The sequence below is a fragment of the Lolium perenne genome, chromosome 4, assembly GCF_019359855.2.
Source record: "Lolium perenne isolate Kyuss_39 chromosome 4, Kyuss_2.0, whole genome shotgun sequence".
Classification (NCBI taxonomy): Eukaryota; Viridiplantae; Streptophyta; class Magnoliopsida; order Poales; family Poaceae; genus Lolium; species Lolium perenne.
Genome location: NC_067247.2, coordinates 333,725,647 through 333,741,786, shown reverse-complemented (window position 1 = coordinate 333,741,786; position 16,140 = coordinate 333,725,647). Strand labels below are relative to the sequence as shown.

At 45.8% G+C, this 16,140-nt stretch overlaps 1 protein-coding gene across 1 annotated transcript; it reads left to right on the top strand.

Annotated features, from left to right (window-relative positions):
- Positions 1–14,098: 14,098 nt before the first annotated feature.
- On the top strand, positions 14,099–15,307 carry LOC127347882 (uncharacterized). The gene has a single exon (XM_051374024.1). It carries the CDS (start codon positions 14,099–14,101, stop codon positions 15,305–15,307), a length of 1,209 nt encoding a protein of 402 aa, XP_051229984.1.
- Positions 15,308–16,140: the final 833 nt, after the last annotated feature.

Below are 16,140 nucleotides of genomic sequence, written 5' to 3'. Positions count from 1 at the left end.
CGAAAGCTTTATAGCAAATAACTTAATGACGAGATCTTATGCTACGCTTAATTGGGTGTGTCCATTACATCATTCATATAATGATATAACCTTGTTATTAATAACATCCAATGTTCATGATTATGAAACTAATCATCCATTAATCAACAAGCTAGTTTAAGAGGCATACTAGGGACTTCTTGTTGTCTACATATCACACATGTACTAATGTTTCGGTTAATACAATTATAGCATGATATATAAACATTTATCATAAACATAAAGATATAAATAATAACCACTTTATTATTGCCTCTAGGGCATATCTCCTTCAGTCTCCCACTTGCACTAGAGTCAATAATCTAGTTTACATCTGCAAAGATATAACACCTTGGCCTTCTGGTGCTTTATCATGTTTTTCTCACGGGAGATGTTTTAGTCAACGGATCTGACACGCTCAGAAACGTATGTATTTTGTAATTCATTTGCGTCTCAACGCATCACTCATTTCCAAATGAGTTGGCATTAAATATGTTTGATCTTCTGGTGGAACCTTAATTCCGCGGTCTGAAATATGTCACTAATATTGTCACATACAATATAGCTTCAAAGTTCTGACACTATCGGAACTACACCAAGTTCTCAAAGAACTTCTTGACTCAACATCCTCAGTCATTTGTCAAAACAATGACATACTCTGCCTTCGTTTGTAGAATCCGTCACAATATTTAGAACTCTTCTAAATCTAACATAGACAACTTCTAGCTCATTGTGCTACCTTTAAAACAACACTTAGTCTAATTTGAGATTGAAATTCTATTTTTTATATGTGACAAAACAAATATCGGTGTAATCACATTACAACGATTTGTTTGTCATTTCTCCATACAAAACTATATATATATCCTTGGTTCTTCTAAAGTACTCAAGGATACTCTTCTGTCATCGTCAATGATCATCTCATGAATCATTCTGGTATATGCTCATAACATTTTAGCGCACAGGACATCTGATTGTGTACATATTATTCGTGATCCATAATCACTCATGTGTTTTTACTCATTGAGTATCAGATACACTCAAGTCTTGTTAAAACTTCACATGACAAGAACATTTTCTTAATATTTCTATATTGAACTATTTCAATATCCATTCTATGTATTTTGACTTAAACTTATTTTGTGTTTCAATCTATCTTCATAGATCTTGACACTAGATATGTTTCTACCATATCCTTTCATTGAAATTAATTTCTCAATGAAACCTTTTAATCAAGTATATAATTACATCATTTATAACCAACTATATGTCACCTACATAAAGTGTAATAAATGTGTCTTAGCGCTCCCACTTAATTTCTTGCAAATGCAAGCCTCTTCATCGTCTCTGATGAAATCAAAAACTCTTTGACTATTTCATCTGGTGAAGATTCCAACTCCGTGATACTTACTTCATCCAATTTGAAGTCGTATACCTATCTAGTATTCCACGGACCAGCAAAACTCTTGGTTGTATCTTGTATACACCTTTAATACACACTTCTGATAAGTAATGTATTTTGCCATCCTACTAACATATATCATAAAGGAAATATGTAGTGTTTACTAGAATAATCCATATAGACTTTAAGCATTGCTACGGAAGATCTAATTTTGTCGTAGTCAACTCTTTGAACTTTGTCATAAACAACTTTTCGACAAGTCAAGCTTCTTCAAGGATATTTCATCCAAGTCCATCAATTTTATAGATCTATTTACTTTCAAAAAGTATTCATCTATCTTGGATTTCATGGCATATAGCCATTTTAACGGAGTCAGGGCCCATCATAACTTCCTTGTTTGTAGTTGGTTTATCATTGTTCAAAATCAATCCTTTGTCCACAAATCATTTATTTGATCACAAAGTAAACCATACCTACAAGGTTTAATATGTACTTCGATCTCCATGACTAAAACACTTTGTAGTCATGGGAGCCATGATCGTTGTGGCCGCTTCCGAAACCAATTCCGATGCTGTGCTACTCTGATCATTATGCTCAAAGTTCATAAACCTTATCAAATTATATTGTCCTCCCACTCAAATACTTCACTAGAAACAATTTCTCGGAAATAAGAAACATTGACAAACACTTTTGTCTTTGTCTCGTGGGAAGAATTCCCAATCAAATCTCTGGGATAACCAACAAAGACATTCATCCAATTTTGGTTGTAAACTTATTTACTTATGCTATGCATACCAAAATTTAAGAAAAGACTATCAGGTTTCTTACCTATGCCATAACTCGTATGGTGTCATTTCAACGGATCATGATGATGCTCTATTTAGTGTAAAAGCGGTAGTCACTAAAGCATAATCCACAAAAATATAATGGCTTTATTTTATTTTATCTCATCATTAATCCAACAAAGTTTGGATAAATCTCTTGGATACTTCATCATCACTATGATACTCCAAGAAACGTGAGTTGTAGAACAATTTCATAACTCTCTTAGATGTTCGCTAAAACTCGTAATTCAAATATTTCCACCATGATCCAATCATAGATATTTGGCTTTTCTATTACGATGATTTCCACTTCATGCTGAAAATTATTTGAATCCATTCAAATGTTTCAAACATCTTCCTTATCGAATATATCCACATATACTCAATTCATTGTTTGAAAGTTTTCATGAAGTAGAAGAATCTCCCGCACACAACTATGCCCAGTGAACCACATACACCATCATGTATGTTTTTCACTAAGTTAGTTTCCCGTTCAACTCTTGGCCTATGAACGGTATTTTAGTCATTCTCTTTTGAAAAGATTTGCAAGCGCCAAATGATTCAAAAATTAAATGACTCCAATAATCCATTTGCATGGAGTTTCTTCATGCGTTCCTTTCCAATATGACCTAAATGGCGGTTCCACAAATAAGTGGAATTCAAATCATTTGCCTTATGGCATTTTAGCGTCGGATATGTGTGTGTGTTTCACCATTAAGATTTATAATAACTTATCCATCGTATATGGAGTAATGTCATAATTTGAACAACTCATTGTTTTCATTTGACCAGAGCAAAATAACAATTATTAAGTTCTTTATTATAAATTCTAAGGGCTAGATAGAATGCTAACGACGAACATAATAACACTTTATTTTGTTCTAGTCGTGCATTCCTATCATATTCCTTGTCAGTCACTTAGGCCATTGTATTCTTGTATTGCGTTGTTTTGTATGACACTTCATACCAACCAATATAGTACTAATACCCAAGAATTTCATTGTGTGACCTAACTAGGAATACAACCATAACATGTATATCATTTATATACACCTGAGCTAGACTTTCTAGTCTTTTCTTCTCTGCCAAAATATCTTTTGTAATTTCTCTTTTAGCTTTCCTCATTATTCAGAAAACACTTCATCTTCAATAACTTCTAGGTTTGTTGGTCAAATACCAATAACCTCGAGGTTCTTACTTTGAATTTGATCATCATATGACAAGTGTTCTAGATTTCACTATTAGTAACTTTGTAATACGATGAACAATTTCACTCATAATTTTATCCATCAATTCATGACGACTTTCTGAGACCATGTCTGTACATGCTAGGCTCATAAAGTTTAACCTTAGTATTCGCATGTGCAAATCTGGCTTGCACCCGTTGTATGCACACGTAGAATCTATAACACCCGATCATCACGTGATGCTTCGATACGACGAGTCTTAGCAACGGTGCATACTAAGGATAATAATTTCATGGATATGCGAATATTGTTAGTGCCCCAATAGTTGGAGAATTGGGACGCCTTGCGTCTTCAACCTTCGTACATTCCCATAAAACTTATGAGTTTATGTAGTCTCACCAAATTATATTCTATCATCTTGTAGTAAGGTCTTTATATATCACATATATCTCATACCTTGATTATTTCTGAAAAACTAAATTCTCAGCTCCTTACTGTTCAAACAGATTTGAACGGAGACAAGATAACTTTAGGTACTAATTGAAAACATAGCTCTTTGAATCAACAATGTGAGGTTTACTAAAAGTTTGCAATAGGACTTAATCAATTCTTGATTCTTAACAATACGGTACCAATCCGTAAAGTTTCTTGTCAGATTTTAACAGTATTTCTATCTCAATTACAAGACTAGCGCATAGTAGTAAACGGATGCCAAAACTACAAAATTAATTCAAAATACTACTCAGACTAAGTTTATGATAATTAGTTCATGTTTTAATCTAATTACTAATGAACTCCCACTTAATACAACATCCCTCATAGTTGTTAAGTGGTACACGATCCAAATTCACTACACCAAAACCGATCATCACGTGAGATGATGTAGCTTCAATGGTGAACATCAACATGTTGATCATATCATCCATATGACTCGTGTTCAACCTTTTGGTTTCCGTTGTCCCGAGGCCATGTCTGTACATGCTAGGCTCGTCAAGCAAACCCAAGTATTCCGCGTGTGCAACATGGCTTACACCCGTTGTATATGAACGTTGAGTCTATCACATCCGATCATCACGAGATGCTTCGAAACGACGAACCTTGGCAACAGTGCATACGAGGGGAGAACACTTTATTATCTTGATATTAATGTGAGGAATCATCTTATAATGCTACCGTCGCGATCTAAGCAAAATAAGATGCATAAAGGATTAACATCACATGCAATTCATATGTGATATGATATGGCCCTTTATATTTTGTGCCTTCGATCTTCATCTCCAAAGCACGGACATGATCTCCATCATCTTCGGGCATGATCTCCATCATCGTCGGCGTAGCGTCAAGGTCCATGACGCCGTCTTCATGGTTGTTCACCTCATGTAGCAACTATTACAACTACTTTGAAATACTACTCAACATGAAATTTAAAGACAACCATAAGGCTCCTGCCGGTTGCCACAATATAATAATGATCATCTCATACATATTCATCATCACATTATGGCCATATCACATCACCAAACCCTGCAAAAACAAGTTAGACGTCTCTAATTTGGTTTGCATATTTTACGTGGTTTAGGGTTTTCGATAGAGATCTAATCTACCTACGAACATGAACCACAACGGTGATACTAGTGTTGTCAATAGAAGAGTAAATTGAATCTTCACTATAGTAGGAGAGACAGACACCCGCAAAGCCACTTATGCAATACAAGTTGCACGTCGAGCGTGGAGCAAATCTCATGAACGCGGTCATGTAAAGTTAGCCCGAGCCGCTTCATCCCACTATGCCACAAAGATGCAAAGTACTCAAACTAAAGATAACATAAGCATCAACGCCCACAAACCATTGTGTTCTACTCGTGCAACCATCTATGCATAGACACGGCTCTGATACCACTGTAGGATAACGTTGCATAGAAAACAAAAAAATTTCCTACCACGAACACGCAATCCAAGCCAAGATGCAATCTAGAAGACGGTAGCAACGAGGGGGTATCGAGTCTCACCCTTGAAGAGATTCCAAAGCCTACAAGATGAGGCTCTTGTTGCTGCGGTAGACATTCACTTGCCGCTTGCAAAAGCGCATAGAAGATCTTGATCACGATCGCTTCCGGCGCCACGAACGGGCAGCACCTCCGTACTCGGTCACACGTTCGGTTGTTGATGAAGACGACGTCCACCTCCCCGTTCCAGCGGGCAGCGGAAGTAGAAGCTCCTCTTGAATCCGACAGCACGACGGCGTGGTGTCGGTGGTGGTGGAGAAATCCGGCGGAGCTTCGCTTAAGCGTGCGGGATGTGGTGGAGGAGAGAGACCGCTAGGGTTTGGGGAGAGAGGGGGGTTGGGCGCCGGCCCTCTAAGGGGTGCGGCCAAGGCTGAGGCTTGAAGTGGTCAGCCCCCTCTCCTATGCCCCTCATTATATAGGTGGAAGCCCCAAGAGTTCTAGTCCAAGTCTTCGAATAAGACCCCAACACTAAAACCTCCCATATGTGGGAAACCTACTCAAGGAGGGAGTCCTACCCAAGGTGGGACTCCCACCTTTCCTTGATGTGGGTTGGCCGGCCACCCTAGGGGAGTCCACCTTGGACTCCTCCCCTTTAGGGTTGGCTGGTCATGCAAGGTGGAGTCCCTCCGGGACTCTACTTTCCATGGTGATTTCTTCCGGACTTTTCTAGAACCTTCTAGAACCTGCCATAAATGCACCGGATCATTTCCAAACTTGGAATATGACTTCCTATATATGAATCTTATTCTACGGACCATTCCGGAACTCCTCGTGATGTCCGGGATCTCATCCGGGACTCCGAACAAATATTCGAACTCCATTCCATATTCAAGTTCTACCATTTCAACATCCAACTTTAAGTGTGTCACCCTACGGTTCGTGAACTATGCGGACATGGTTGAGTACTCACTCCGACCAATAACCACTAGCGGGATCTGGAGATCCATAATGGCTCCCACATATTCAACGATGACTTCAGTGATCGAATGAACCATTCACATACGATACCAATTCCCTTTGTCACGCGATATTTTACTTGTCCGAGGTTTGATCATCGGTATCACTCTATACCTTGTTCAACCTCGTCTCCTGACAAGTACTCTTTACTCGTACCGTGGTATGTGGTCTCTTATGAACTTATTCATATGCTTGCAAGACATTAGACGACATTCCACCGAGAGGGCCCAGAGTATATCTATCCGTCATCGGGATGGACAAATCCCACTGTTGATCCATATGCCTCAACTCATACTTTCCGGATACTTAATCCCACCTTTATAACCACCCATTTACGCAGTGGCGTTTGATGTAATCAAAGTACCTTTCCGGTATAAGTGATTTACATGATCTCATGGTCATAAGGACTAGGTAACTATGTATCGAAAGCTTTATAGCAAATAACTTAATGACGAGATCTTATGCTACGCTTAATTGGGTGTGTCCATTACATCATTCATATAATGATATAACCTTGTTATTAATAACATCCAATGTTCATGATTATGAAACTAATCATCCATTAATCAACAAGCTAGTTTAAGAGGCATACTAGGGACTTCTTGTTGTCTACATATCACACATGTACTAATGTTTCGGTTAATACAATTATAGCATGATATATAAACATTTATCATAAACATAAAGATATAAATAATAACCACTTTATTATTGCCTCTAGGGCATATCTCCTTCACCTCTATCCGGGTAGGACTCTCCATGTAAACCCTAGATCCGTGCGCCTTTATAAGCCGGATCCCGGGAGCCCTAGAGGCAAGACAACAACTCATTGTAACAACGCGAAAGCGCCCAGATAATTCCAGACAAGCAGCAGTAGGCCCTGTCCTCGAGCAGGTGTTCCGAAGCTGGGTAAATCGCGCACCACCGTCCCGAGTGCTCTCCGCCCTATGTCCCCTACTTCTTCTCCCCCTCGTGAGGATCCCTCCTCCGAGGTACCGTCGATTAGGCAACGACAGGGAGTCTCTGCTCCATATGTAAATTGTTCATTATAAAGAAGATCAGACAAGAAGTACGTAGGGGTTTTACATTTTGCACCCTGAACCAGGGTAACATCGTGTGTCCTTGTGTTTTGCGTGATCCCGTTTGCAGCGCCCAGTTCCCACTAGCTGAACAAAAAGGGGTGTAGACCCTCGGTGTCCGCCATCCCTGGGATGCGACATCTGGCACGCCAGGTAGGGAGGCACTCGCTTTGCTTCAGGATCGGTGTCCGCACGGTATATTCATAGAAGCGCCAAGCCCTTGGCCTGATTGCCCTAGGTGAGCTTCACATGTGCTCGTGTGTCGCCTCCCCCTTGGGGGAAGCGCCCGCTGAACTATGCGCAGGTCTGGGTGGAAGTCTCCGCTGAATGGCCCCGTCAAGCGCCGCGGTCAGGCGAGGAGCGAAGAAGAGAAGGTTCGTGGAGCGGGCATGGTGCCGCAACTCTGGCGACCACTACATCAGGCCCAAGTGGCCCGCCACGCACCCAAAAAGAAGCGCTACCCTGCGAGGCATGTTCCGATTTCCCCCAGCCCGGGGAGATCCAAACTTTGCCGAGTGGAAGGACAGTGTGGAGAAGCTCCTCATGGATGTGGAGCAGGGCGAGCTAGGGCCACCCTCGGGAGGTTCCGCGGCCGGCGGGTCGGAAGCCCGCTCCCTTGGAGCCCCGCGGGAGTCTTACCTCCTAGAAGGGGAGGGTCGTACTAGGGGCTTGGGGAGGGAAGAGGGCCCCCGCGACGGGCCTACTAGGGGACCATTTTTACGCAAGGCATAGATCAAAAACTCACCAAGCAGGTTCCTCTCTTTGGCGACATGACTCGTTCTGTGACCATAGGTGCGCACCTGTCGCCGGAACGGGAGGAGGAATTGGTCGATTTCCTTCGGGAAAATGTTGATTTCTTTGCCTGGGACTCATCTTGCATGCCCGGGGTGCCCCGGGGAGGTGATCGAGCACAAGTTGGCCGTGGATCCAGCGGCCAGGCCTATCAATCAGAAGGTGCAACGCCAGGCCCAAGACCGGCAAGACTTCATCATTCATGAGGTTCTGAAGCTGGAAGCTGCCGGGGTGGTTATCCGTATCCTACATCTGACCTGGACCACAAACCTGGTCGTGGTGCCCAAACCCAACCTGAAGAAGCGGACGTGTGTGGATTTCACGGACCTGAATCGCGCTTGTCCAAAGGAACCGTTTCCTTTTGCCTCGCATAGACCAGATCATGGATTCCACCGCAGGCTGCGACCTGCTGTGTTTCCTGGACGCCTTTTCGAGGTATCATCAGATCCAAATGAAGGGAGAAGACGAAGAAAAAACAACGTTCATTGATGCGTCCAAATTGCATCACTATTTTATATTATAATTTATTGTTATTCACTTATATATTTCATATTTAGAGATGATACTTATGTTATTTCATCTATTTTGCATGTTTGATGATTATTGGAGAATTAACTGCCGGAGTCAGAATTCTGCTGGAAAAAGGACCGTCAAGATACCATATTTGTGAAGATCTGCAATTCCCGGAAAATACCTAGAAGTTCCTATTTTGCCAGATACCGGAGGAAGGCAAAAGGGGCACTACTAGGAAAAGGCTTACCACCGGCGACCTGGAAAGGCTTACCGCCGGCACATTCGCATTCGCCGGTGGTAACCTCGCCGGTGGTAATGCCTTACCGCCGGCATCTTCGTTTTCGCCGGTGGTAACCTGCGGTTATCCCCGGCGCCTTCACGTATTCGCCGGGGGTATCTGTTACCCCCGGCAATTAAGCCATATTTGTATGTGCCAGCGGTACATAATTAAAGAAACAAAAAAAAGAATTAAAATCAGTTACCCCTGGCAACAAAGGCTATGCGCCGGCGGTAATGAATTTAAGAAACAAAAAAAAATTATAATAGTTACAGAATGCAATTAGTCTACTCTAGCACATCGAGCTAGCTAGCTGCCCACTGCACCCAGTAGCGATTAGTCTACTCTAGCATCCATCGAGCTAGCTGCCCAGCACTGCGCATCCGCGCGTGCCTCCATCCCGCCCTACTCTGCTCCACTTCCCACCTCCTCTCGATCCATCTCGTGCAGGGCTCAGCACGCCTCCAGCTTGTGGTATCGCCATAAGCTTCAGTTGGACAAGCAGAGCTCCATCGCGTCTCAGCTTCTTGCCGCCGGGAGGGCAGTGTCGGTCTCACCGGCTCGACAAGGAGAGCTTCCCCGAACTTGTCGTCGTCCTCAACATTCTCCCCAAGTCAGGAAGAGGACACCGACCTCCTGCTAACTGAAATAGCATGATTATTCAGATAAGCTGCACAAGCAAAAACGAAGTTGCTTCATATTCAGATAAGCTGAAAAATTGAGTGAAATATTTTTCTAATGCATAAAATATCCAAAATAATGTGTATCCACGTTTACCGAACAACATGTTTTCCTAATGCTTATCCTTGTCAGTAGAAGTGAAATGCTTTAAATCTGAAACTACATTTTACAGAATTGTAATCAAACAACGATGCAAAACAAAAGCACCTTCATTTTTATATTATACTACTCAGCAATTCAACAACAGATCACTGCCTCCAAAGCTACTGGTTTTCTGATCCAAACTAGGCGCCTATGTGAATTAGGCAACAGGAAACAATCAAGTACATTTGCGTCAGGCAAGAACACTGTCATAAACAATATGAATAAACACTGCTAAACTACTGCAGCTGCACTCATGTCCTCAGAATACACATGCTTGATGGCACACCACAGTAAGTCGCTAAACTACTTGACCCAAGTCTAGATCTGCAGTCTGAGCCATACAAATACTTAAGATCCATGGCTTCAAAAGAAAAACACTCTATTTTATACTTTAATAATATGACTCCTTTTGTAACTGCAGATTACCACTGTCCAATGTGCACTCGACAGATTCCAGTACTGAACAAATGAATATGACATAAAAAAGGAAAGGGGAACCTAATCTTTTTAATAAATATGCCTAAAGAGTATGGATGCAATAGGAGAGCTAGTTACCTTGGCGACAAGCTGATCTGATGCTCTGCTGAATGTTGCAGCATACCTTGCTGATCTGATGCCCTGATGAACGTTGCAGCAGGTGGTGGCCGGATTGATGCCTCAATCTGTGAAGGATTTCTCACCACAACCTGCCAAGAATCAAGATCTGGTCAGGTTGCTAGCATGCCAATTACGAGAGAGAGAGAGGTTCTACCACGACCTACCAGGGATCGAGATCTGGTCGACTTTGCTAGCATACCAACGGGAGAGTGAGAGAGAGACCTGTCTGGTGGCGTCGGGCCATGCTCCTCCGGTGCACCTTCTCTCCGAAGGAGAACACCACCACAGCAGCGGCGCTCGATGGTGGGAGGATGGGCAGGTCCCCGCCGCCTGCTGGTCTCCCCACGCGCTCGGCCGCCTTATCTGCATCAGCCACATCGCGTGGCTCCCATCGTCCATGGTCTCCGGAGCAGAGAGGAAGCCGCCGTGGTCGCCACCAGCTGCTCTCGGTCGATGGCCTCCACCTCGAGCACCTTCTCGCGCTTGCACCACAACAAACCATAAAATATCTTGAGCCGATCTAGAGTGGAGGATGTGCAGGAGAGAAACCCTAAAAGATCTACAGAGATGGGGCAAAGCGGAGAGGTAGAGCAAGACATGGATGAAAAGAGCCCCTGGCGGCGGGTGTCGAGCGCGGCGGCGGAGTCGAGGAGAAGGTACCAGGAGGCGAAGAAGAGCGCAGCGGCGAGGGAGAAGAACTAGACGAGCAGCGTGGGCCGGATCTGAGGGAGTGCGGGCGGGGGTGGGTCAGTGGGGTTGTGTTCGGTTGGGGTGGAGAAAGCCAAAACGGCGAAATACCCCCGGCGAAAACGAAATGGGGATGCTGGCGTTAATTTCGGCCCAAATGTCACGCAGCAGCCCACTTTACCTCCGGCACACGTAAATTGGTTTCGCCGGCGGTAGTTAATTTACCCCCGGCATTTTCGAGACAAACTCGCCGGCGGTAAGGGGAGTCTCATCCAGGTGCTCTCGGCCCACCTTATCCCTGGCAGTTGCAACCCCGATTCGCCGGCGGTAACTGTCCTATCCCCGGCGACCCGAAACCAACTCGCCGGCGGTAACGCGAGGAGGGCCTAAAAGGCCTTACCGCCGGCCACTTCGAACCGGACTCGCCGGCGGTAGTAAGTGCGGCTATAAGCCTTTCCCTAGTAGTGGGGAGCCTGAGGTGGGCCAGGAGGGGCCCACACCACCCCTAGGCGCGGGCCACCCCTGGCCGTGCCTAGGATTGGTGGGGTGGCCCTAGCCCACCACTGACAGCATTCCTTCACGCATTTCATCCCCCGAGAACCCTAAGCAGAGGGGAGACGAACAGAGAAATATTTCACCGTCGCGACGCGGCGGAAAACCATAGAGAGAAAAGCTCCCCTGCACGCAGAAATCTGCCGGGGGAAATTCCTTCCCTGAGGGGGGAAATCATGGTCATCGTCACCGTCATCGAGCTGGACTTCATCAGGATCATCATCATCATCATCTCCATCACCAGCACCATCATCTCCACCATGTCCACTCCGTCCCGCTGTAACATTTTGGGTTTGATCTTGTCTAGTTCATAGGGGAAACTTTCCTAGTGCTAATTACTCCTTGTAGTTGATGCTATTGAGTGAAACCATTGGATTAAGGTTTATGTCCAGATTGTTATTCATCATTATATCCCCTCTAATTATGATCCATATGATGTTTTGTCAGTAGTTCGTTTAGTTCTTGAGGAGATGGTAGAAGTTAAGATGTTAGTAGTGGAACTATGTTCAGTAATATTTAATGGTTTGATATTTAAGTTGTGGTGTTATTCTTCTAGTGGTGTCATGTGAACGTCGACTACATGATACTTCACCTTTATGGGCCTAGTGGAATGCATCGTGTATTTGGCTACTAATTGTGGGGTTGCTGGAGTGACAGAAACCTAAACCCCCGTTGGGAAACCAATGCATGAGGGAGTGTAGGATCTTAAGTTTAAGGCTGTGGTTAGATTTATCTTAATTACTTTCTTTAGTTGTCGATGCTTGCAAGGGGTATAATCACAAGTATGCATTAGTCCAAGTAGGGGTAGTGAATTAGCATAGGTTCACCCACACAACACCTACCAATCCGATAAAGATTATTCAGCCGCGTGAAGTGAAAGCACTTGACGAAATTCAGGTGTGTCCTCAGGAACGTTGAGACATCATAAGTAAAACAACCGGATTATTCTTTGCTCTAGAAAGGATTGGGCCACTCACTGCAATTATTATTACTGCCTTTTATTATTTACTCGTACTTTATTTATTTGCACTATCAGAAACCCCTAAAAATTTGTTTGCTAGTGTTTGCAATGAATCCTTGATCAAAACTGCTTGTCAACACCTTCTGCTCCTCGTTGGGTTCGACAGTCTTACTTATCGAAAGTACTACGATAACCCTCTATACTTGTGGGTCATCATTCATCACCCCCCCCCCCCCTTGGGATGCTTCTGCATAGAGGAAGTGCGCCTTTGGTGTGCCATCGAGAAAGCTGATGGGTTTCTTGGTTTCACACCAAGGAATCGAGGCTAACCCGGATAAGATCAAGGCCATCGAGGACATGCAGATCCCCCGAAGGGTCAAGGATGTACAACGCATGAACGGTTGCATCACCGCTTCGGGCCGGTTCATCTCCCGTCTAGGGGAACGGGCCCTTCCTTTCTTCAAACCTTTGAAGTCGAAGGGGCCCGTTGATCGAGTGGACGCTTGAAGTGAAGCGATCGCTGAAGGAACTTAAGAAGTACTTGGCCTCGTCCCCAGTGCGGGTGGCGTCCGAGCCAGGAGAGCTTCTATTGCGGTACGGTGTAGCCACCAACCAGGTGGTCAGCGCCGTGCCAGTGGTGGAGCGGGAGGAACCCATGACCAAGGCGCCGATCCCTGCGAGATGCCCCGGATGGAGGCTCGGAGTAGGCAAATAATGGACTGATCACGTAAATGATCTCATCTGTAAATAAATTAGTCCAGCAGTACAGTGATAATGCGCCATATTCTAATTAGTAAGAAAACTGGGTACCTGATAAAAGGCCAACAATATGCCTCCGAGCATTCCTGTCAAATCTCTGAGAAACCACTGCCAGAAAACAAAGTATATTCAGAAAAAATAAGATAAACCCAATAAAATAAGAGAAGGCAGAAAGAACGTGCAGGCCAGGCTGCCTAGTTATTGCAAATCGCACATAGCTCAGGCTGTATGTATTCACTGAACATCCATGCTTTGTCACAAGTAGCTAGGCACATCGTGTGCACGTACGCCGGCCTGCGCGGAGCGAGAGCGAGGTCAAGCAGTGGTCAACGTGCGTGCTCAAAGAGAATGACATGCCTCACGGAATCAAAACATGGAAACAAAACATGGAAAGTGAGCAGTATGCGAGTGATTTCGATTGGAAAGTGGAAACCGATTGGAAACAAAACATGGAAAGCCACCACCGCGTATTGAATTGGAAATCGACTTCAAACCCAAACCCTCGGCCGCCAATATTACGCGTGATTTCGTCTATAAGTAGCTGAATCCCACTCTCCATCCGGCACCACTCCCTCTCCCTCTCCCTCTCCCGCCATCCAACCTAGCTTTCTCCCTCCCGCCATCCAGTCAACCTAGACGCAGAGCAGCTCCGCGTCCGATCCATGGAGGTGGACGGGCAGCTCGACGACTTCTACAGGCACCACCAGTTCAAGCCTTCCAAGGAGGAGGCCGTGACCTACTTCCTGCCGCGCCTCCTCGCCGGCACGCCGCTGCCGCACGGCGCCGACGGCCTCATCCGCCACGCCGACGTCTACGCCTGCGAGCCCAGGGACCTCGCCGCCCGGTTCGCGCCCGTGCCTAACGCCGCCGGCACCGGCGACCGCTTCTTCTTCACGACCTGCAGGCGCAAGAGCGGGAATGACGCCCGGGTCGTGCGCCGCGCCGGGGCCGGCACCTGGGCCGTCCAGACAACCGAGGACGTCTACCATGAGGGGGCCAAGGTCGGCGAGGCCAAGCAACTGTCGTTCAAGAAGGGCAAGGCCACCACCGGCTGGGTCATGAAGGAGTACCGCTGCCTGCGTCCGGAGGCCGTCGTCGCCGGCGGGGAGATGGTGCTCTGCAAGATCCATCTCGCTCAGCACGCGCCCGCCGCCGCCCGCCAAGAATCCGACGCGTACAAGCTGCTTCGTCAAGAACCAGCAGAGCCACCCGCGCCACAATCGCACAAGAGGCCAGCGCCTGCTGCCGCGGCCAACGCTCCGCCCTGCTCCAAGAAGATGCGGATGGCAGCCCCCGTCCCGGCGCCTGCCGCGAGCTCGCACGTACGCAAGATGTGGACGCCCTTTCCCGTCCCAGCACCCGTGGAGATGGAGCACGGGGACCGTCCGGTGTGGTTCACGTCTGCCGCGCCCGTTTCGTCGCCGGCTGCGTCCACGGAGGTGCCCCATCACGCGCCTGAAGCTGACGACGACATGGGCCGGATGTCTTGCACCATGGAAGAGCTTCTCGGGCCACAACAACAAGAGCAAACTCTCCCCGTGGTCGTGGAAGAAGAGGACTTCGACTGGGACTCACTAGACAGGGAATCAGAAGTGCACCTGCTGCTCAAGCCTTGGGATGATGATGACTGGGAATCAGAGGAGCAAACTCCCCCGGTCGAGGCGGAGAAGAACAACATCCAACAGGTCGACACACACCAGCCTGCGCCATCAGCTAGCTGGGAGCTTCCAGAGGACCTGCGAAACCTCTTGGCTGATCACAACGACCAAGAAGCACTTCTCTACATGGGGTGCAGCTACAACACCGTAGCGGCGGCCTGCCTTCACGCTCCATCGCTTCAGGGATTCTTCTCGTTTGGAGCTGTCAATTAGATCCGAATTTCTTAGCAAAGTGTAATGTGTTCAGGGATTCTTCTCGTTTGGAGCTGTCAATTAGATCCGAATTCTAAGCGAAGTGTAATGTGTTCGATCTTAGTACATTAACTTGTCTTGTATGGTCGTCACATACAGCTGTAGTTCGCCCATTCAAACTAAATTGTTGATGTTGTTCTCTTACCTGATCTTATCAATGTTCTGAAATTTCTGTCCCTGTCCACTGTGTTTTTTTTTTGTGATCCTAATTGAGCATTCATGATGCAACCCGCAAATAATAAAAATAAAAGAACAGCATGCGTGATGCAGTTCTCGATTTGAACAATGCCAACGGATTCACAAGTCCAAGCCCTTTACAATGGAGCTGCCCAATTGTGCAACCTGACGAAAATAGGACTAGAAAAAATTCAACAATTCAGCAATGTGTTACAACTTTCAGTAGCGTGGAAACACGTTGCAGGAGAACATCAGGGCAACATGAATAATCTTTAGTCTTTCGTTTCCTTCTCTCCGCAACTCTTGATTTCACCATCTGCTGGTACAAAGTTTGGATCCGAGGAAGTAGATACTACCATCTATAGTTGTTTCCTCCTACTTTATCTTCTCCATTCACCACCACTTTTTCTCTGGCTGCGGCGGCTGGAACGGTAGGACCGGCGGGAGGATCGGCGTTCGGCGCTCGAGGTACAAGCGGCTGCGAGGCGGCAAGGGCGGTTCCTCCTTCACCGTTGGCTCCTTTTTCGGGCGGAGGGGCGACGGTGCCGAGGAAGATGACCTAGCCCCATCGCGGATGCTGATTCCGCCACTCCGTCTCGGTAGGGTAGGGCGCCGAT

Excerpts from the sequence above, each read along its gene's own strand:
- LOC127347882 (XM_051374024.1), top strand. The coding sequence starts at position 14,099 with ATGGAGGTGGACGGGCAGCTCGACGACTTCTACAGGCACCACCAGTTC.